This window comes from Psammomys obesus, unplaced genomic scaffold (genome assembly GCF_907164565.1).
Source record: "Psammomys obesus unplaced genomic scaffold, mPsaObe1.curated_primary_1811, whole genome shotgun sequence".
NCBI lineage: Eukaryota > Metazoa > Chordata > Mammalia > Rodentia > Muridae > Psammomys > Psammomys obesus.
The window spans coordinates 1,421,979-1,444,318 of NW_026596147.1; the positions used below are offsets into that span (position 1 = coordinate 1,421,979).

Genomic DNA, 22,340 nt, shown 5'->3' on the forward strand with positions numbered 1-22,340 from the left:
GTAGGCGGGGCTCTCGGGAGGGCGGGGCGGGCAGGTGACTGACGCCCCGCGGTAGAGCTACGGGCAGGGCGCCGGGCCTAGCTGATTGACCGGGCTGCCCTGGCCGCGGGCGTACTGGGGTTTGTCCACCGGGCGAGTTGCCCTGGTTTATTCCAGCCGCCCGCAGTGCTAGCTCGTCTCCCGCCGGAGCCAAGAACGTGCGAGTGTGGCGTGTGGGAGAAGGCGCGGCCCCTGGCGTTCCGGCCCTGTTTGGTCGCCGGGGAACGACTGGACTAAGCCAGGAGGAGTAGGCCGGAGCCTTCGAGGGCCTCGGGCCCGGAGACTGGAGGAGGATGAGCTGGCTCTTTCCCCTGGCCAAGAGCGCGTCATCCTCCGCGGCCGGCTCGCCCGCCGGCCTCACCAGTCTCCAGCAGCAGAAGCAGCGGCTGATCGAGTCGCTCCGGAACTCCCATTCCAGGTGACGACGGTGGCTTTGACCCAGGGAAGAGTAGGGCTGGAGGGCGGACTGCTTGCAAACACCCGTGCAGCTCCGCAGGCCGCTCCGCCAGCTGCCTCCTGTTGATAGTCCTTCCCTGAGAGTTAGGCGCTTGCTCTGTGTCCCTGGTGCCCCACCGGCCCCTCAGCTCCTCTCCTGAATTGCTCATCTCCACTGTTAACAACGGAGTAACCTCTCTTGAGCTAAATTCAGTATCTGTAGCTTCCACGCTAATTTTTCCTTTAAGCCACCTGATTGTAGCATTGCCTTTGAATTGTTAACATGCTAACAATTGAGAAGAATAATTCTCAAGTTTTACAAAGTGAAAAACTATAAATGTTGCAACGTCGAAGGAAAGGGAAGCCAGTGTTTTCAGTTAACTCTTGTCCTGGTGATAATCCTCTTGAGTTTGTAATTAAGGCTCATCGTCCCAATAATCTCTCTCTTGCAGCTATCAGTCTTTACATTTCTCACTTTCTTGTGTTCAGCTCCACTTTTTAGGAATTGCCATACATCATCTGGATTATCTGTTGACTTTTGAATTTGCTAATTCGTTAAGCTTAGAAATGCAGGGATTTAGATTATTTCAACTTTTTTTAAAAAAAACTGTAAACTCGTTTGCTGCAGTCTTTTTAATTTTAGGTATGTCCGTGGCCGCTACAGGTTTTCAAATATCAGACCTGCTTTATGATACATGAATTTTACAATTAATTAATAGGTTCACAGCATATTTTATGCGTAGAGACCACTCTAGCCTTTCAAAAACATTGTCACATTATACTATCTAATATAATTTCTTACTGTAGTATATATACAGATCTATGAGATAATAATATCAAGTTGTCAACACACCATCAGGAGCTATTTTGATGTTACACATCATTTCCCCCCACCCCTAAGTAAGTAAGTTATAATCTCCAGTCATTTTAAGTGGTATTGTCAAAAAATTAATTCACTACAAAATTTGAGGCCTGTTGTGACTGAACTGATGTAGGAAAGTTTCCAAATGTCATTTATTGTCCTTTTAGATAGAAAGAGTGGCCATCTTTTATTTTATTGTGGGAAATTAAATTCATAAAGGTCTTCAAGTGTAGACGTGTGATAGCTTTACCCCAATCACAGAAAGAAGGTCATGATCCATGCTCTTAAAGGTTTAGGTTGGCTACGGGAGAGAAGCATAATAGACTTATTTAAGAAACATTTTATGTGGCATGGAGCTGTCAGAAATGAAGACCCAGAGTCTCAAAGAAAACTGTTTTTATACTTAGGAGTTGACAGATAAATAGGAAAGTGGACAAAAGGGTGTGATCTAATGGTGGTTGCCTGTCACAAGTCTTGTGTTTTTGTTTTTTTAAGACAGGGTTTCTCTGTGTAGCCTTGACTCTCCTGGTTCTCACTCTAGATCAGACTGGTCTCGAACTCACAGAGATCCTCCTGCCTCTGCCTCCCAAGTGCTGGGATTAAAGATGTTTGTCGATTCTCGAAGTAAGGCTTCTTTCTATTGTCCTAGATGTCTTGGAATATGTTCTGTAACCCAGGCTGGCCTTGAACTAAGGGAGTTGCCCACCTCTGCCTCCCAAATGCTGGCGTTAGAGGTGTGTGTCACCACACCTAGATCCTGGTGCCAGTCTTCCTATTCTTATCTCTACCTCTGTGTAGCATTCCTTCTACCCTGCTACAGGCACAGAACCCTCTAGAAAGGATTTTCTAAGGAAGGAGTGGCTTTTCTAGGTGTTAGGTTTCTTTTATCATCCTTGAGGAAAAGGAACTCTTGTTTTTATTACTACTTTCAGAGGAAAAGGTGGGCAGAATTTGTTTCTGAAGCTTTCAAATATTCCTTAGTTCAAAGGTACTTAGCCTGCCCACATGCTCTACTTACAAGGATAGCAATTTCTGAACTCTACCATAAGTCAGTCCTTCTCTAACTGATGTTTTTTGATAATTTTCAAGAGCTACACTTGCAAGATACTGTACAATAAGGTGACTAAATTTTAAAAAACACAACAAAGGTTTCCCCCTTAGAATGTCACCTTTGAAAAGTGTAGACTGTGTTAGTTCTGCTTTTGCAGAAACACTGTTGGACTCATTCTTTAGCTTTACTCTCTTCTGTTAGTATTTTCTGTTAGTATTTTTATTTTCAGAGGCTGGAACCTCCAAAAGATAGAACTTTTGAAATACTGTATAGTCTTTTACTGCTAAGCTTAGTAAATGAGGAAAGTGGTCTGAAGTTTGTGTTTTGGCCCCAAATAGAGGTAATAAAGTGATAGTTGTTAATTGAAGGAGTTCTGGAGTTGGTTTAAAAGGATCAGTAAGTAAACTTAAATGGGTGCAAAAGCTGTTGCATGTGATATTCTTTGAACTAGAAATTTTGGACTGGTGATATTATCTACATATATATGTAGAACATACAACCTTATTTGATTTGGTTCTTAGTTGAAATACTTCAAACTTACAAATTTGATATGAATAATTCTAAACAGTTAACAATCTCTTAAACACTTCTCCAAAAGTTTAGGTGAATTTTATGGCTACTTTTTTGTTGTTGTTGTTTTTGTTTTTTAAATCAGTGATGCCCTGCAGGAACAAGTCTGAAACTGTCATGAAAGACTAAAAGGGTTTAACCAAAGCAGAAAGACATATTTAAGTCTGCTATGAAAATTAAAAATGGACCCAAGAACTAATCTTCTAAATAAAAATAATGACACTATTAGTTTACCACTGAACAGCAATTGTCAATCTTCTGATGCTGTGACCGATTAATATAGTTACTCATGTTGCCGTGACCCCCAGCCATAAAACTGTTTTGGTTGTTGCTTCTGTAGTTTGTTGCTTCTGTTGTTCTTAACTGTAGTTTTGCTACTGTTAAGAATTATAAGTAGCTGATATGCAGGATGCTGAAATGAAACCTCTGTGAAAGGCACATTCATTCCCCAAAGAGGTGTGGACCCACAGGTTCAGCACTGCTGCACTGAAACTGAGTTCATATGAAAAAAAATTATTCAAACTTCTTCAAAAAGTTGACTTCAGAAGACACCATTGCTTTCCTCTTTAGGTCCTGTCCAGATTTCTTTAAAGACCACCTGTTTATGTTGTTTATAATCTGCAGGATCACAGACTTAGTGGAGGTTCTTTCAACCCCAGGAGGTGTAAATAATCAGTGATGATCTTAACTCTCACCCTCACCTCTTTTCTCATGGGAGTAGGATTCCTCCTCTTCACCTTTTTTCCTCCTTATTACTACTTATTTATCTATTTATTTATTTATTTATTTATTTATTTATTTATTTATTCATTCATCCATCCATTCATTTATTTATTTTTGGATACTTTGAACAGACAGGGAGCCATCTGCCTCTGATTGCACAATGCTGGGAGGTCGGACTCTTGGTAAATAGAAGTTGGAGGGAAAGTCCAAGTTTTCTAAATAATATAAAGAGCTGTCTGGGAAGAAAAACAAAGGGGAGAAATTCATGATTTTACATTGTGATTCAAGACTGACAACTAATATAAAATAGGACATTTTTTTCTTGCTAAATAATCAACTCTGGAGCTAACCCCCTTTTCTCTGTGGTACTTAGTATTTGAGATAAATAATTCCTCACTGGTGAAATGACTTTCACACTGTGTTTTTTTTTTTTTTTCAGGCTAATATTTAATATTTAAGGTTTCCAGAAGTGAAGCTGCTCAGTAGAATTTCTCTGTGTTGCACCCACAGTTAGAAAATACTACAAATGGATGAATTAACAGTGACTGTTCTAACCAGGTTTCTCTTTTCTCAACATCTAAAGTTAATTATCCTCTTTATTAATTTTTGTATCTCTAAAACACCCAAAGCTATGTTATTAGTGGTAATTCTTATTTATAATTAACTACGTAAATTCAAAGGTATACAGTAATAAGCTATCTTTATTATCTTTTCTTGGATCTCCCAGGTAAAAGGCTTCTTTTTTGTACTGTTAAACAATAGACTGCTAAAAAAAAAAAAAAAAAAAAAAATATCTCTGAGCCAAGAAGTCAGGAGATACAAATGGGAGATACATCAACTGTCCTGCAATCTTTAGGTATCTTATGACCAGTGAACTGAAAGAGTTAACTGCTGATAGATAGCTAAAATAGATAGCCTGATAGATAGTTCAACCAAGAAAGTCAGTTGATTGCTTAATCCTGTCAGTGTAATGGTATTCTTTTTTTATTTTTGAATTTTTATTAGTTACAGTTTATTCACTTTGTATCCCAACTGTAGCTTCCTCTCCCCTCCTCTTCCAATCCCATCCTTCCTTATCTCCACCTATGACCCTCCCCCAGTCCACTGATAGGGGAGGTCCTCCTCCCCTTCCATCTGATCCTTAGTTTTTCAGTTCTCTTCAGGAGTAGCTTTGTCTTTCTCTGTGGACTGGTAAGGCTGCACCCCCCTGAGGGGGAGGGATCAAAGAGCAGGCCAATCAATCCATGTCAGAGACAGTTCCTGTTCCCATTAATAGGGAAGCTACTTGGACACTGAACTGCCATGGCTACATCTGTGCAGGAGTTCTAGGTTATCTCCATGAATGGTCCTTGGTTGGAGTATCAGTCTCAGAAAACAACACTGTGTCCAGATTTTTTGGTTCTGTTGCTCTCTTTGTGAAGCTCCAGTCCCTTCCAGGTATTTCTATCTCCCCCTTGTTTTATAAGATTCCCTGCACTCTGCCCAAAGTTTGGCTATGAGTCTCAGCATCTGTTTTACTACCCTGCTGGGCAGAGTCTTTCAGAGCCCTCTGTGGTAAGCTTCTGCCCTATTCCCTGTTTTCTCCCTCTTCTGATGTACATCCTCTTTGCCTTTCTGAATGAGGATTGAGCATCTTACCCAGAGTCGTCCTTCTTGCTTAGCTTCTTTAGGTGTACAGATTTTAGTATGTTTAGCCTATATTATATATCTAATATCCACTTATGAGTGAGTATATACCCTATGTTTGTTTCTACTTCTGGGATACCTCACTCAGGGATCTTTTCCAGATCCCACCATTTACCTGCAAATTTCATGATTTCCTTGTTTTTAATTACTGAGTAGTATTCCATTGTGTAAATGTACCACAATTTCTGTATCCATTGTTCAACCGAGGGGCATCTGGATTATTTCCATCTTCTGGCTATTACATATAAAGCTGCTATGAACATGGTTGAGCAAATGTCCTTGTTGTGTACTTGAGCATCTTTTGGTTATATGCCTAGGAGTGGTAGAGCTGGATCTTGAGGTAGCACTATTCTTGATTGTCTGAGAAAGCTCCAGATTGATTTCCAAAGTGGTTGTACAAGTTTACATTCCCACCAGCAATGGAGGAGGGTTCCCCTTTCTCCACATCTTCTCCAGCATGTGTTGTCACTTGAGTTTTTGATCTTAGCCATTCTGATGGGCATAAGGTGAAATCTCAGGATCATTTTGATTTGCATTTCCCTAATGGCTAATGAGGTTGAGCATTTCTTTAAGTGTTTCTCTGCCATTCAGTATTCCTCTACAGAGAATTCTCTGTTTAGCTCTGTACCCCATTTTTTAATTGGATTACTTGATTGGTTGCTTTTTAACTTATTTAGTTCTTTATATATTCTGGATATTGGCCCTCTGTTAGATATAGGGTTGGTGAACATACGGTATTCTTAAATGCAGAAAACAAAATGAATGAGAATATTGTTGACCTGTAGGGGGCACACAAAAGAGTCTTGATTGAACAGTGGTTCTTAACTTTCCTAATGCTGTGACCTTTTAATACACTTTCTTATGTTGTGGTGATCCCCAACCATGAAATTATTTCTGTTGCTGCATTACATAACTGTGATGTTGCTACTGTTATGAATTATAGTCAAAATTTCTGTGTTTTCTTATGGTCTTAGGTAATCCCTGTGAAAGGGCCACTGAGCCCTCGGTGGGGTGAGCACCACTGGAATTGAAGCACTGTCTAATGAAATTATCCTAGATTCCAGTTCTAGTTCTAATGCATACTAACTGTACAGTCTCGTAGTAAAACATCCAGTTCTTCCAGGTTTCTGTTTTCTGTCTGTAAATTTAAGAATTATGATTCTGATGTGTAATTTTAGGGATGGGGAGGTGCTGGAGAGGAGATAGAACTCTGTCTTCTTGAGCCTTGAGTGTGAGGCCAGTGCTCTGCCGCTGAGTTTTATCCCTCCCTCTCATATTGGAGGGTTGATATTTGAATGATACATAGAAACATTTAGAATAATAGCTGGATCATAGTAGGCATGTGGGAAATTACATGTCATTTTGTACTCTGTAGAATCAGTGTGCCTAAAATCATTGTTTCTTAAACCAACTGCTTTTCTTCAGCTTATTGTTTATGCATCTCTAACAACCTTACCTACAACTCATTTGTCTTTGCCAGGCCTCCTCTTGACTTTTCTTATAGAAAAAAGTTTAATCAGGAGAATTAGCTAATAAGTGAAATGTCCTATTTAGAAGGGTTTAAAGTCCAAGGCAGCTAAGGAATCTGAAGTATTGTTTAATACACAATAAGTATACTCTGTAAGTGGCCATTGTTATTTTATTCTTAGTCTTAAAAAAAATAGGTTCTTGAATTTAGTGGCTTGCTCTTTGATCACCTCCCCCTGAGGGGGGAGCAGCCTTGCCAGGCCACAGAGAAAGATAATGCTGACAGTCCTGATGAGACCTGATAGGCTAGGGTCAGATAGAAGGGAGGGGGACCTTCAGGAGAAGAGGGAGAGAGGGTGGTATTGGGAAGGGATGAAAGGGGGCTATAGCTGGGATACAAAGTGAATAAACTGTAATTAATAAAAAATAAATTAATTAAAAAATAATAGATTCTTTGTAAGTAGGCCTTCCATCACTGAGAAGACACCTGAAATACACAAACATATAAAGGAAAGGTATGTGAGAGATAGGTCAGTTGATAATAGACTTGAGTCTAATCCCTGCAACCCAATAAAAATGGTTGAGCACAGTGGTTCCTGCATATAATTCCAGTGCTAGAGATGTGGGGTCAGACGGACCCTGTGGTTCACTGATTATCATCTGAGCCTCCTCAGGTAGCTCCAAGTTCAGAGAGAGGCCTGCCTCAAAACACGAGTTAGACTGCTGTGCTTACAAACAATATCAGAGCCTTGCCTTCATATACGTGTGTGCTGTGTACCCAGGCACACACAAAAAGTGGGAAGACTTATTTTGATTTCACAAATTCAGAGATTTAAGGTAAGCTGTTGGCCACTGAATTTTCAGTCTATGGCCGAAGTACGTCATGGTCGTAGTACATGACAGAGGAAATTACTCTCTACTAGGAGGCAGAGAGATGAGAGCAAGAGCCCAAATATCTCCTTCAAATACATGTCCAGTTACCCAGTTTCTCTCTGCTAGGCCCCTCTGCAGAAGGTTCCTTGACATTCCAAGTAACAGCACAAGCTATGATCAAAGCTTTCAGCACGTGGGCCTTTGGCAAACATTCCAGGTTGAAACCTGCAGCAAAACTATAGCAATGTCTGTCTCCATAGTCTTGAAGCCATTCTTTGGTACTCTGTTTTGAACCATTGCATGGATTACAGATTTCTTTGTCATTATTCAAACCTAAACAGTATCACTTTGTTGGAGAATAAGCTTTTTGTATAGTTCTTGACTTACAGCTTTAAGCTTTACTCTTTGTTTAGTGTAAGGCTTTCACCCTACAACTCACTGGTTTCAGAGTAAGTCTTTATAGATTTTACTCTCAGTTCATAAGACTCAAACATTGAACCATAACAAACTTGTAATGGGAGAATACACATTATCTTTTAACTTACAATATTATTTTTATAAAGGAGTCATTTTCAGTATTTAAAGTTGAGACATTATGTTTAATTATTAGAATCTCCAGGTTTTTTTTTTTTTAATAGACTTCATTTTTAGAGCAAAAAAAATTAAACCCCATCATGACTCTTCCAACTTTTCCTTTACAACTATGAACATCTGGCAACAATTTCCATATAACAACATTTAATAAGAGTACAGTCCCCTGTGCTAGGCTACCCGCTTTCCATTTTTACCATTCTCTGTTGTACAAGGAGCTGTACATTCACATGCATTGCCTAGCTACTGTAGGTCTTTGAGATTAATTTGTTGCAGTAAAAAGTTTTATAAGAGGGATGATAAGATGCAGAGCACCCCATGGGCCTTCCTCAAAAAGGTCAGCCAATCATGGGCTAAAATTTCAAACTGTGTCCAAAATTAAGCTCTTTTCCTTTAAAAGCTGATGTACTGTAGGTATTTGTTACAGCTGGTGAAAGATGAATAACACAGGAAACTGCTACTGAGAAGTAGAATTTTTGCTCTGATCGTTCTGAGACAATGTGGAAAAGCTACTAGAACTGGTTTATACAAGTTTGGAGCCAAGGGCATTTGAAATCTGTGATGCTGTAGATAGAGCTTAGTGGGCAGTCTTGGTAGGCACTCTGAAGACCAGGCTGGTGGTAGAGAAATGTAGACAGTTAAGCTTAAAAGTTAAGCTGAGGAGGTAAGAACTGGATGCTAGATAGCTCACAGGGCATCACCAAGCAGAAGCTTGGCTGCATTGATTACACTTTGCTGGAGACTTTATGGCTGAGCTTGAAGCTAATGGAGTAGTTTTGTGGTGCATGCAATTTCAAAGCAACATGGCATTCAAGCAGCAGCATGGATGCTCTTGAGAGCAAACAAATTTGGAAGACAGATGTAGAAAAATTTGAGAATAGCCAGAAAAGGAGCATATTTAAAGCTGTGTAAACAAAAGCTGCCACATGTGACAGTCCCGGCTCTCAGCAGACAGAGGTAGGACATCATATTTAAGTTAGCATAGACGAACTACATAGCTTAAGGCCTGCCTAGAAAACATGATGAAACATTTTTTTCAGAAGTACAAACAAAATGTAGTCAAGTTTTAGTTGTTAACAAGATTAACCTCATTAAAAAAATAATAAATCCAAGTGTTGTTCAGTGGGAGAGTAGGAGGTTTCCACCTCTCACTAGTTCGCCCTGTTTTGAGACCCGCAGTGAGGGTTGCACAACTGTTCACTGGATAGCAAGGTTTAAAAAGAAAAAGAAGCTTGGTCCTCTAATGTTCTTTATGACACAGGCTTCTAGTAACCTAAATTCCACACTCAGTGGGCCACTTAGAAGCTTCACTCTTTTTCATTAGTACCAATGTAGGCACCAAATCTTTGTCATGTAGGCCTTTGGAAAACCTTTCCGGCTAAAATTGTATCAGGCTCCATGTTTTATTTTGCACCTGAAGCTTCTTCAAGAATGTGCTGTCCGATTCCCTTTTCCTAGTTGCTAGGTCTGGGTCAGACTTGGGGAGTCTAATGCCGGGCGGTTCATTGTCAGCACCTTTAAAATATGGTACAATCTGGAGCAAGGTTTTCAGCCAGCAGTCAGTCCAGTCAGCCCCTTTTCAGGTGCACAGTACATGAAGCTGAAGGTGTGACTACATACAGACTCTTAGTATGTACGACCATGAGGGTTTTATAGCTAAAAGGCCTAGAATCTAGTCTCCAATTGACAGCATACAGGTCAGCAGGCCATAAAGTACATGTGACATCTCCCCTAAGGATGGGTCAGGATGGGTCATGGTCTAGGGAGGGAAGAGTCTGAGATAATTGTTTTGGGAAGTTTGGGTGACATCTGCCTCTATAGCAAAAGGTGGGTGAGTACCTCCACAGGTAACACAAAGGCCGCCAGGTCATTAACAAAAATCTGCTTTCAGCCTTCTGGATAGAATGCAGGTATTTGATATTTATCACCTCCGTTGAGGAGACACCCCTGTAGGATTAACATCCCTGGTTCTCTTAGTGCTTCTCTCTGATTATAAAGACCTGTGTCCCCAACACACATTGTCACACTTGCTTTGAGTTCATATATATCTTGCTGTATCTGGAGGATATTGCTTCCTTGTACTTATCAACAACCTCTGGATCTTATATTCTCCCCCAACCCCCTTTCACAGTGGTCCCTCAGCCTTGAGGAGAGGATTTGATGTAGATGCCCCATTTAGTGCTGAACATTCCTTAGTCTCTTATTATTAGTCTCTGTAACTTGGCCAGTTGTAGGTCTCTGTTAATCACCATCTATTGCAAATACAAGCTTTTCTGATGAAGTTTGAGAGGTACATTAATCTGTGAGTATAGCACTAAGTCATTAGGCTGTTGTTTACTTCCGTGTCATTTAGCTGTTCTCCCCTCGCCATATGACCCTCTAGCTACAGGTTCTTGTCCCGGTAATGGTGCGGGGTATGGGTATCATGTTGTGAAGAGGGCTGTAAATACAACCTGAAAGTAGCAGGGTTTTCTGTTGTGTTTGTGCCTCTACTGCACCAGTGCACATGCCTTGCTGGCCAGTTATTATTGTAGCTTTTGGGGTTCATAGATGGGTAAGATTGATGATTACTTTTCTCCTCCAACCAGAATTTCATGGTAGGACCCTGTCAGCCTGGACCAGCATATCGTTCTGCCTTAGGCCAAACAAGTTTATTAAAAAATACAGCATCTTACAGTTTGCAAGTGGTTTGAGGTGGGGGGGTCTTAGAAGTTGGGGGAGGACATGGGATGGAAAGAGTCCACAGAAAGCTCTCATAGTGGGAAAAGTCTGGATATCTCAAGTGTGTCACAAGACTGAGAACAGAGTGGCCTTGGGACTGATAACCATACTTTAAGGCATTGGGTTCCCCAATTGGAAGTTGCAGCTCCCCCAAGGCTCTGGCTACAGGCCATTACATTCCTTCTCCATATATCAGGGACCCATGAAAAGCACTGGATCACCCGGGCTCCCAATCCCTGTTTGCTGAAGACACTATATACTTGAGTTATAGAACAAAGAAAAATCAAACTGATTCTGACCTGGAAGCTTTATCCCTTATGGTTAGCTTTCCTTGTGCTGGAAGGTGCTGCAGTGCTATGGAAACAGAAAAGTAGCCATCAAATCTTTTATGTGTTTCTTATTAGTGGCAGCCTCATTCTATAGGGTGTTAGAGAAAAATGCTTATTTACGTCTAGGATTGTCCATAGCTTCATCCCAACTGTGGTGGTTTAAATGAGATTGACTCCCATAGGCTCATATAAGTGAATGCTTGGTCACCAGTTGGTGGAACCATTTTGGAAGAATTAGGAGGTATGGGATTGTTGTAGACAGTGTTTCTCAACCTGTGGGTAACAATGCCTTTGTGGGTGAATGACCTTTTCATAGCTGTCACCTCTGACCATCAGAAAACAGATATTTACATTACGATTCATAATAGTAGCAAAATTAGTTAAGAAATAACAACGAAAATAATTTTATGATTGGGGGTTGTTGCCACAACATAAGGAACTGTATTAAAGAGTCTTGGAGTTAGGAAGGTTGAGAACCACTCTTCTAAGAAGTGTGTCACTGGAGTGAGGATTTGAGGTTTTAAAAGTCCATGACAGGTCCAGTTTCTCTCTGCCTACTGCCTGTGGATCAGTTGTAAGCTCTCAGCTACAGATACAGCACTGTGCTTACCTGCTGCTATACTCCCCCCATGATGGTCAAGGGCTAACCCTCTGAAATGGTGAACAAGACCATATTAAAAGCTGTCTTTTATACATTGAGTTGGTCATGGTGGTGCTTCATAGCAATAGAAAAGTAACTGAGAAATCAACACATAGGAATCTTTCAAAGTACATAAGATTTACATATTTGAGAGGCTAGGTTTTTATTAAAGGCCAGAAAATACAGTAGTTCAAAAGTGAGGAAAACAAATAAGCTTTATAAAAGCTATTATTAGTTTGAAATAACTAAAAGAACAGAAAATAAGTCATTATGCATTTTGTAAACCATTCTTTTTTTTTTCTTTATTCATTACACTTTATTCACTTTGTATCCCTCCTGTGGTCCTCTTCCCTCCTCCTGTCCCAATCCCTCCCTTCCTCCACCCTCTGCATGCATGCCCCTCCCCAAGTCCACTGATGGGGAGTTCTTCTTTTCCTTCCTTCTGATCCTTCGTAAGCCATTCTTAAATATTAAGTATCGTCTATGGTATTCACTAATGACTGCTATTTAGTGTGTTTCCCCTTAGAACCATTATGAATGTTAACATTTCAAGTGAGCTTCCTAAGGTTCCAGATTTCGTAATAGATTTTAGTTGTAAACATGCCTACAGTGCTTATAGGATGTCAAATTTTAAGAGCTTTACATTGAGACCTCTGCTTTGATAATGACTTCCAAAGTAGTAGTTCAAACAAGATAAAGCTATTTTGATCTCACATAAAAGAAACTTAAGCCAGGCAAGTAACACTTGTTTTAAATCTCAGTACTCAGGACGCAGAGCCAGATCGATCTCTGTGAGGTCAAGACTAGACTGGTTTACATTGGGAGTTTCAGGACATTCAAGGCTTTATAGTAAGAATTGTCTCAAAGGGAAAGACCAAAAAACAAAACAACAAGCCCCCCCCCCCCAAAAAAAAAAAAAAGAAAAAAGAAAACAAGCAAACAAAAACCAAGAGTCTGGCAATTTCATATTCATCAAGGACTACAGCTACTTGTTTTATTGCTATGTAGTGCTGTTGCCCATTTATTAGGTCACTCATGCCTTAACGTGGCTATTCCTGTGCAGTCTGGCATCCAGACAGGAAGTTGGAAGAAGGCAAGCAAAGCAGAAAGCGCTCCTAGTAGTTGCCTGTTCTTTCAATTCCACCATAAGGTGCTTCCCTGGAAATCCACCGCACTACCAACTTACGTTTTTATTGGCTGGAACATCAAGTCTTTAACAACTGGTAGTTACAAGAAAGACGAAAGTGTGGCTCTTCAGAATAAAATCTACCATCTTTTCGGAAGAAGAGGAAATGAGGAAAGCAGCCTGCAGCCATTATTTTGCCACTCTAAGAGACATTAATCTAGACTTCTTGGTTTAAGCTCTTAAGACCCAGACATCCCTAGCTGGCCATAAAGCTGGATAGTGGCAGAGTTATTAGAACTCAGATACTTATTGACCTGTATTACCCAGAAGGCTTGCAGTTGCTTCTACTAATGATAAATTGAATATTAAATCAATATAAGATTAATTTGAGCTTCCCTTTATTTGTTTTCCTCAGCATCCTTCCCTTACACTTTGGATATTTCAGAGTATCAATGTCTACATAGTTGATAAGCCTTTCCATCTATGGTAATTTTCTTTCTAGATACAAGTTATATTATCAGCTATCCAAATTCTGTGATTAAAATTAAAAAGTTTTAGTAGGCTATAGTATTCAACAGTTGGTTTTGATATTAATAGTTTTATAGCATTGATCTCTTTTTTTTCCCCAAATTTTCTCATACAGTATAGCGGAAATACAAAAAGATGTGGAATACAGATTACCTTTCACAGTAAACAACCTGACAATTAATATTAATATGTAAGTAGAATTGGTTTCTATTTTTGTATTAGGTGTTATTTTTGCTTTATGTCTTAACAGCATGATATTAATGTGTGAATAGAATTAGAATTTATATTTCATGTAATAAGGACTAACTTTTTGTTTTGTTTTTTAGTTAATATCAGAAATAAGCTGTTTAAGTGAACTTATTCAGAGTAGCTATAACATAAAATAATGCTCCATTTAGTGAAATAAAAACATTCATGTCTCATCACTTAACACGTGGACATAGGAGGCTTATTAAATATTAGTTCTCTGAACAAACCTACATATGAATATATAGTGCTGGCAAGTATTAAAATACATTAACTTGACAAATATGAGCTTTATGAAGCTATATAATAGCTTATAAATTAAGATAGATCACACACACTTATTAATAAATGGCTATGATACAAATTCAGATTGGTTGGCTCCAAAGGTCAACCAGAATAATTTAAAATAATTTAAAAAATTTTAGCTATAAAAAAACCCAGACAAACCACCAAACTCTTAGCTATGTAAATGCATTCATTTTATTTTTCATCCAGTGCCCAGTTAGAGGTAGATAGGAGAGTACAACAAAATCCTAGTCTTTTTGATAACACTGCTAACAAATAATTTTCTTAGCAATGTATGAGCAGAGAAGTTTAAAAGAAAATGTTCTGAGTTCTTTGGAAAAGAGCGTTCTATATTTATTAAACTCCTGTTAAAATATTTCATAAAGTAATCTTAATTTTGTAGTGCTTAAGGGTTTAAAGTTTTTGCTCTTTTGAATTAAGAAATTAGTTTTTATTTCAGACCACATGATATTACTTCAGCTTGAGGAGAGAGGTATGGTACAGTATTTAGGAGTTAGAGAAATGAAGACTTGATCATAGTTCAGTCCCAATTACTTGCCTTCTTACCCCTTTTCTCTTTAGTAGTACATACATGCTGAATAATTCTAGGCAGAATTTTACAAGTGAAACACACACACACACACACACACACACTCACTCACTCACTCACTCACTCAGAACCAGAGCCATTATTTACTAACTAACCAATTGTGCAATTTGCTTGATACAAGTATGCGATCTAATTTTTAGCTGAAATTTTTTATTCAGCAAGTTGTATTATCTTTGAAGTCAATTCATTGTCTTGCTAAAAAGACTATTCTGTAATATATGCTGTCCATATTCCACATGAAAAAGAATCTATAGTATTGAATTACTGTTATCTTTTTGCCAAAACATAATCTTTTGTGTATTTCAGTCTGTTCAAAATCTATAATAAGGCACTGGTTACAAAAGAATTAATGCATATAAGTCAATGTGAAAGTTTAACTTGCTTTTAAATAACTTTGTATTAGGATTATAGTCACATGGTTTAATTATTTTCATTTGTGTTTTCTCCCTGTGTGCTATTCCTCTCCTAGATTACTTCCTCCACAATTTCCTCAGGAAAAACCGGTTATTAGTGTTTATCCACCAATAAGACATCACTTAATGGATAATCAAGGATTGTACGTTACCTCTCCTTTAGTGAGCAATGTACGTATATGCTATAGTTTATTTCAGAGTAATAAAACACATTTCTCACATTATTATTCTACAAATCTGAAGTGTACTGAAAATTTCATTTTGAAATTAGTAATCTTAAAAGTTTCCCCTAGATGTACTGTTAAGACTATGAATTGAAATCCATGGATAAAATGTGGTTGATTAATGTGACAAGGTGAAACTTAAATACACCCTGAGTATTTACCTTTGAACAATCAAATTATTTGTAAGTGTGAGTTGTAGGGATATTTTAGCTCTATTACTGATTGAAAAGACTTTTAACCTGATTTGCTAGTCGCCAAATATTTATAGTTCTGATCTGTGAGAAAGTGTTATAAGTCATGTTGACACAGTGCTCTCTGTTTTTCTGTTTATTCTTTATTTTTATTTTATGTGTATGAGTGCTGGGCCTACATGTAAGTGCACCACATGTGCAGTGCCCACAGTGGCCAGAGCTGGGTGGCGGGTCACTTAAAACTGGCAATGTTGTGAGCCGCTTGTAGATGCTAGGAACTGAACTGGGGGCCTGGGCAGAAACATCAAGTGCCCTTATCTAGTAAGCCACCACTCCAGCCTCCTTTGCTGTTTATTCTTGCCTCAAACACTGATTTAGAATGACATTTAATCCCATGAAACTTTGTCATTCTTTTTTGAGAGGATTTTTATCATTATGTATTACTGTTACTTTCAGTTTACAATGCACTCAGATCTTGGAAAAATTATTCAAAGTCTTTTGGATGAGTTCTGGAAGAATCCTCCAGTTTTAGCTCCTCCTTCAACAGCATTTCCATAGTAAGTATATTTGTAGTATGTAACTGTAGCACATGCTTTCATTTATCGTAAGTAAGATGTCGTTTAAAGGGACTGAAATAATGTTCAAGTTCAAGACAGCTTTCTGATTGCCTCATACTTACCTTTATGCCTATAAAGCCATAGTTTTCAGAGGGTGGGGTGTGTGTGTGTGTGTGTGTCTGTGTCTGTGTGTCTGTGTGTCTGTGTGTCTGTGTGTCGTAGCTGTTTATTCACCCACCTTCTTTGTGATAATTGCTATGTGATGCTAATCATGAATTTCATTTTGTCTTTTACCTCTTGGCCTCTTATTGTAATAGGTGGGGATTTTAGCTCTTAGTGAAATTATATTGTGATTTTACACGTCTATTTGGTGTTTTTGTTACTTGACTAAATACTAGCCATTGCTGAGCTAAGTATTTTTAGAACATGTAATTTCTAGGTTCTTTGTTTAGTTGGTTGGTTGGTTGGTTGGTTTTTTTTGTGTGTGTCATCCCCCATTCCTACACACCTTATCCTTGTTAGTTACACTCCATTTCTGTTACACTGATCTCATTCAGTAACTTTGTTTTTTTCATCAGATCTTTCTTTGCTGGTTTCATATATTGAATTATTTGTTTCTTAGGTTTTATATTTCTCTTTTTAAGGTGGTCTTTTAGTTTTTTAAAAAAAAACACTCACTAGCAAAAATAGGCCTACATTTTTTTCTGTGTGTGCTGGGAATTTATCCCAAGATCTATGTATGCTATGCTTGCTTTACCACCTAGTTGTGACTCTAACTCACTATCCTATCTTTATGAAATTCCTTGTAAATTTGATATTACATCTCTTATTGTGCATTTTAATATTTTCATTTCTTCTAGAAATAGTATTTTGACAAATACTGCAAAATTGTTCTGTAACATAGTTATACCAGTCTTTACTTACACAATGCCCATCCATGCCTTTTCCAGTATGGGATATTGTCAGAATAGATCTTTGCCCATCTGTAAGAATAAAAAGTTATTTATTTGTTATCTAACAGTTTAATTATACATTGTTTACTGTTTTAAAGATCCTTTTCTTTATTTTATCGAACTTAAAGTTTTCATCCTATTATGAGAATAAGTGCTTGGCTCCAACTTTTTGTCAAACATTACAGTACTGCTTTTCAACTGCTGTTTATACTTTCAACTTTAACATTTTTTCTATACTTTATATTTATTTAAACTAATCCTCCTAACTATTCACTACATTACTATGTGTTAATTTTTAAATTATTGTTATATAAAATATAACAATATAAAATAATATAAAATAATTGCCGTGTGGAAGAGGTAATATCTCTTTTTCCTTATGCAGATTATTTTCTTTTTGACTATTTTTCATGTAAACTTTTAGTGTCACTAGGAATAAATACTTCAAAAATCCATAATGAATGTTTTCTTCTAATAGAATTTCCAACTCAGGTTAATTTCTGTCATTAAATGAGATTATAGTGGTTCTACAAACATTAATTTTATGCAACTTAGAATATATACTAATATAAAGTGAAATGTTGTAGTAGTTTCTCACTGTCCTGCAGTGACACCTGGATACCACCTGAGTGAAGGCTGGGGGAAAGAGATAGGGTGACACAAAGAAGGACACCAGGTCTAGGCTCTGATCATGGTGTCATTTACTGAATATCAAGTTAACACTTAAATAGCAGGAAAGTATAAGCAGTTTCTCATGGAGGCAATTTTTACTTAGCCAAAACATATGAGAGCTCATTCAAAGTTACACAGAACCTGCTGTCTGGTTACCATGGTTGCATGGAATTTATTGTCTAGTTTTCAGGGTCAGAGCCCTCTGCTGTAAAATTGCCAGGGCCAATCTCTGAGACACCAAGCTTTAGATAAGAACCAGGAGGTAAGAGATAAGAGGCCGAATTCCACTGCTGAGATGCACACTCCAATTTGCCATTAACTCCAAATGGGCTGCCACAATTCCTCCGTTTCGAATTAAAACAAAAGGGCTGTGCCTTTCTTAGACGGAGTGATTCCAAATAAACAGCGTACATGTCATGGCAGCATCCCGATTATAGGGGGACTTCCTGCCTTAGGTGAGCATTTATCAATCACTCCTTACCTGTCATTGACTAACCGGCCCATCACACAGGAAAGGAGAGGTTAAAGCTCACATTTGAGCTGGACAAGCCAAGCCCCTACCTAGGGCGAGGGAGTAACAGCATGCTGCTGTTCAGTGGCCAAAACGATTTTGTGCCTGGTGTCATTAAATCTAGCTTGGTGCTGTCGAGCTAAGTGGATACATCTGGCAATTACATAGATGAATAGTACCAGACCAGCAACAAGAGGGGGTGTTTGGCACTAAGGCCCAAAGGTGTAAGTCAGCCTTCATTGGATGAATCAACTGCAACACGATTAGCAATATTGTCACTCAGGTAATGATCTTGTTCCTTGATGTAATCCACCTGTTGCACCAGTCTCTGGCAGTCACTGAGCAGCATTCTCAACCTTCGAGAAAACACAAACATATCCTCAACCTCAAATTAAAATGGGGTCGGGTCCATGCCATGTATTATTCAAGGGGTCCCTCCATTTAACCATGGAGGTTTTAGGGTGCCAAAAACGTTTAGCTGCAGATTTGCCATGTTTGTCCACAGTTAAAAAATTCAAAATAAAAAGTACATGATTTAATTGAGCTCTGAATGAACGATGAGGATATAATTCCCCCTTTTTTGTCTTTTGTAAATACATCTTAATGGTGGCATGGGCACATTCAACGATGCCTTGGTCCGTAGGATGTATGTAATTACGTCTTGAGTAGTTACTTAGTTTTATCACCAAAATAAACCCATAAGCACCTTTTCACCGTTTCTTTTAGATGAGAGTGACTGATCAACTTATTAGCTCAAATGTTTATATTTATATAAATTTTTAGTGTTCATTTAGGCTGAAGTAGTACAAATTACTCTTCTGTAATTTGATTTCTTCTCAGTTTTTTGTTTGGTTGGGTTTTTTTTTTGTTTGTTTTGTTTAGTTTTTGGTTTTTTGTTTGTTTGTTTGTTTGTTTTTGTTTTTTAATTGAGATAAGGACTCCCTGTGTAGCCTGGCTGGTATAGAACTCACTATGTAGACAGAATGGCCTTGAACTCATAGAAATCTGCTTGCTTCACCCTAGTGCTGAAATTAAATGTGTGGGCCATTGAAGCTAGCTTCTTCTCCTTTCTAAAATAAATATTGATTAACTTACTGTCTGATTAAGTCCCAGGTAAATAATGATTTGCTACTCTTTAAAAATATTCATTTGTGTTTACATACTAAAGTGTTTGCAGTGTTTTAAACATCATAATAGCTCATTTATATATTTGATTTTTCTTTTAAAATTTCTAGAAAAACATTCTCAACTTTAAGGTAGATATTGTCCAATATTGAAAGCTACTTAACAACATCCACTTGAGTAAACTTTCTGGATTAGATCCTCTCATGAAGAAACAAAACTAAATGATATCACTGAAATACTGAAAACTTAATAATGAATCCTGATAGACTTTTACACACAGCAGTAGGATTGTTTGCCTTTTAGAGCATTCTTCCTTCTTTTCATAGAAACCACACTTTCTTCTGAGGTGTTAATAGTTTATGATTTACATAATTTAATTTAATTATGAAATCACTTGCCAAAAGAAATTTCCATATGTGGACATGCATGACCATTGTTATTTAAGACAATTTACGGGTAATTTGACTCTTAATATCCTACCTAATGATCTTCTCTTTCTTTCTTCAGCCTGTATAGTAGTCCCAGTGGGATGCCTCCTTACCCTTCGCAGGGTTTTCCATTTCTTCCTCCATATCCTCCACAAGAAGCTAACAGGAATATCACATCTTTGTCTGTAGCAGACACTGTTTCTTCTTCAACCACAAGTTACACTGCAGCCAAGCCGGTGGCTCCTTCATTTGGTGTCCTTTCAAGTCTGCCATTACCCGTTCCCACAACAGAATCTTCCGCATCGGTTGGTATCTTTAGGAGTCTATATTTTTTTTTCTTGTATTACTCTTTTTTTTTTTTATTTAACTTTTATTAATTACACTTTATTCACTTTGTATCCCCCCATAAGCCCCTCCCTCCTCCCCTCCGGATCCCACCCTCCCTCCCCCTTCTTCACTTATGCCCCTCCCCAAGTCCACTGATAGGGGAGGTCCTCCTCTCCTTCTTTCTGATCTTAGTCTATCAGTTCTCATCAGAAGTGGCTGCATTGTCCTCTTCTGTGGCCTGGTAAGGCTGTTCCCCCCTCAGGGGGAGGTGATCAAAGAGCAGGCCAATCAGATTATGTCAGAGGCAGTCCCTCTTCCCATTACTATGTAACCCACTTGGACACTGAACTGCCATGAGCTACATCTGTGCAGGGGTTCTAGGCTATCTCCATGAATAGTCCTTGGTTGGAGTATGAGTCTCAAATTTGAACACAGGGAACTTCCCAGAGTCTGTATTTTGTACCTGTGAAATAGGTATTCAGAAATAATAATCATTCCAGTTTTTTGCTCTATCCCCAGCACTTGATACTGTGCACAAAGCAGTTGCTCAGTGAAAATGAGGTAGATAAATGAATGGGTGCATTTATGCTTGAGGCCGGATTTTAAAAGATGGTTATAAAATTTTGAGGATAATGAGAGGGTGCATAAAGCACTATGTGGTTGGAAAACTTTGACGGATGCCTTGCACTGTATGCCAGATGGCATGTTTGTAAGTTGCCTGTAATAGATCTGTTTGGCTATCATGTGGGATATACTGAACAAAGCACACGATGAAAAAATATAAGCTCTCTGTATAAAAGTACACCGAGAAATAGACTGATGGGGAAGGAATATATGTATGTGTGATGTACAAGGATGAAGGTGTCATAGATAGCAAAAGCACTACCAGATGCAGTAACTTTACAGTTACTTCTAGAAGGTAGATGAGACCAATCAGAAGTATAGCTGAGATTTAATACTCTTTAAAATTCTTCCTTAGATTAACCAAAATGGTTTTGGTTATAAGATGCCGGATATCCCTGATTCATTTCCAGAGCTTTCAGAACTAAGGTAAAGAACTTGAAGATTAAGTAAAATGATTTAAAAGTTTTCACAGTTCCTTTCCTGTGGTTTTCTTAGTGGGTAAACTCATATAAATCACCTTTAGTCTGATGAATTGTTACATGACTGGTGTGTACTAGGGATTGCTCTAGAGAAAGCAAGAAAGATGTAATGGCTACCAAGGTAACAGAAGTTATTTTCTCTCATGTGGCTTGTGCATATCTTAAATTCTGATAATTTCAAAATAGGTCTTTGTTTCTTCAGTAGATTAGTATTGTGTATAGATGAGTAGACTAAAGCTATCATAATATATTAGAAAACTAATTTTAGAGCCAATATTTTATTTAAATTTATAGCAGATAAGGTGGCAGAATTCAATTTTAAGGCATTGTTTTTCATAGACTTTAAGATGTGCCATGAATAAAGCATTTTCTGGTCTCTCCTTTAGTGGGTATACCATGTACCCCACTAAGTATTTATAATATCCATGAGGCTACTACTTAATAGGCCAGGGTATACAATTACAGATTTTCTGTAATTTTATGTCTTTAGGTTATATTCGACCAGAATTATACAGATTAAAACCTGTAAACAATCCTGTAATTAAAAAGAAATAAAGTTTGACTTTATTTGATCTAGTATTTTAATAAATACAAGATTTTTGTCGTTGTTTTTTGAGACAGGGTTTCTCTGTGTATCCTTGGCTGTCCTGAGCTCGCTTTGTACACCAGGCTGGCCGTGAACTCACGACATTTGCCTGTCTCTGTCTCCCAAATGCTGGGATTAAAGATGTGCACCCCCACACCCAGCTGAGAAATAATTTTTAAAGAATAAAGTTCCATAACAGAAATATGTGCTGCATATATCTTAACAGTTCAATATGCATTAAAAAGTTCAAGTTCCAAGAAATAAGGCTATTTTATAAAATATATTTCTTTTCTCCTTCTTTACCTACTATAAAACTTGTGAAAACACCAAAACTATGAAATGTGATCAGCTTCCATGTGTCTGTTGTCCACTATTTTTATTATTACCTGTTTCTCAAGCCCTTCTGTCCAGCTCTGTTGGGCAGCTGTGCAAATGACTCAGTCTTGCTCTCAGTCTTGCTGGGTTTCC

The 22,340-nt window shown here is 38.2% G+C and overlaps 1 protein-coding gene across 3 annotated transcripts in view; it reads left to right on the forward strand.

Annotated features, from left to right (window-relative positions):
• Positions 1 to 13: 13 nt before the first annotated feature.
• Positions 14 to 22,340, forward strand: part of Vps37a (VPS37A subunit of ESCRT-I) — a 35,969-nt gene continuing 13,642 nt past the window's right edge. For all 3 annotated transcript variants that reach the window (XM_055593576.1, XM_055593574.1, XM_055593575.1), the window contains exons 1-6: positions 14 to 457; positions 13,757 to 13,831; positions 15,252 to 15,366; positions 16,067 to 16,167; positions 19,936 to 20,161; positions 21,163 to 21,233. In XM_055593576.1, the coding sequence (XP_055449551.1) occupies positions 333 to 457; positions 13,757 to 13,831; positions 15,252 to 15,366; positions 16,067 to 16,167; positions 19,936 to 20,161; positions 21,163 to 21,233 (713 nt within the window). In that variant the 5' untranslated portion in view covers positions 14 to 332. The remainder of the gene's footprint in view (positions 458 to 13,756; positions 13,832 to 15,251; positions 15,367 to 16,066; positions 16,168 to 19,935; positions 20,162 to 21,162; positions 21,234 to 22,340) is intronic.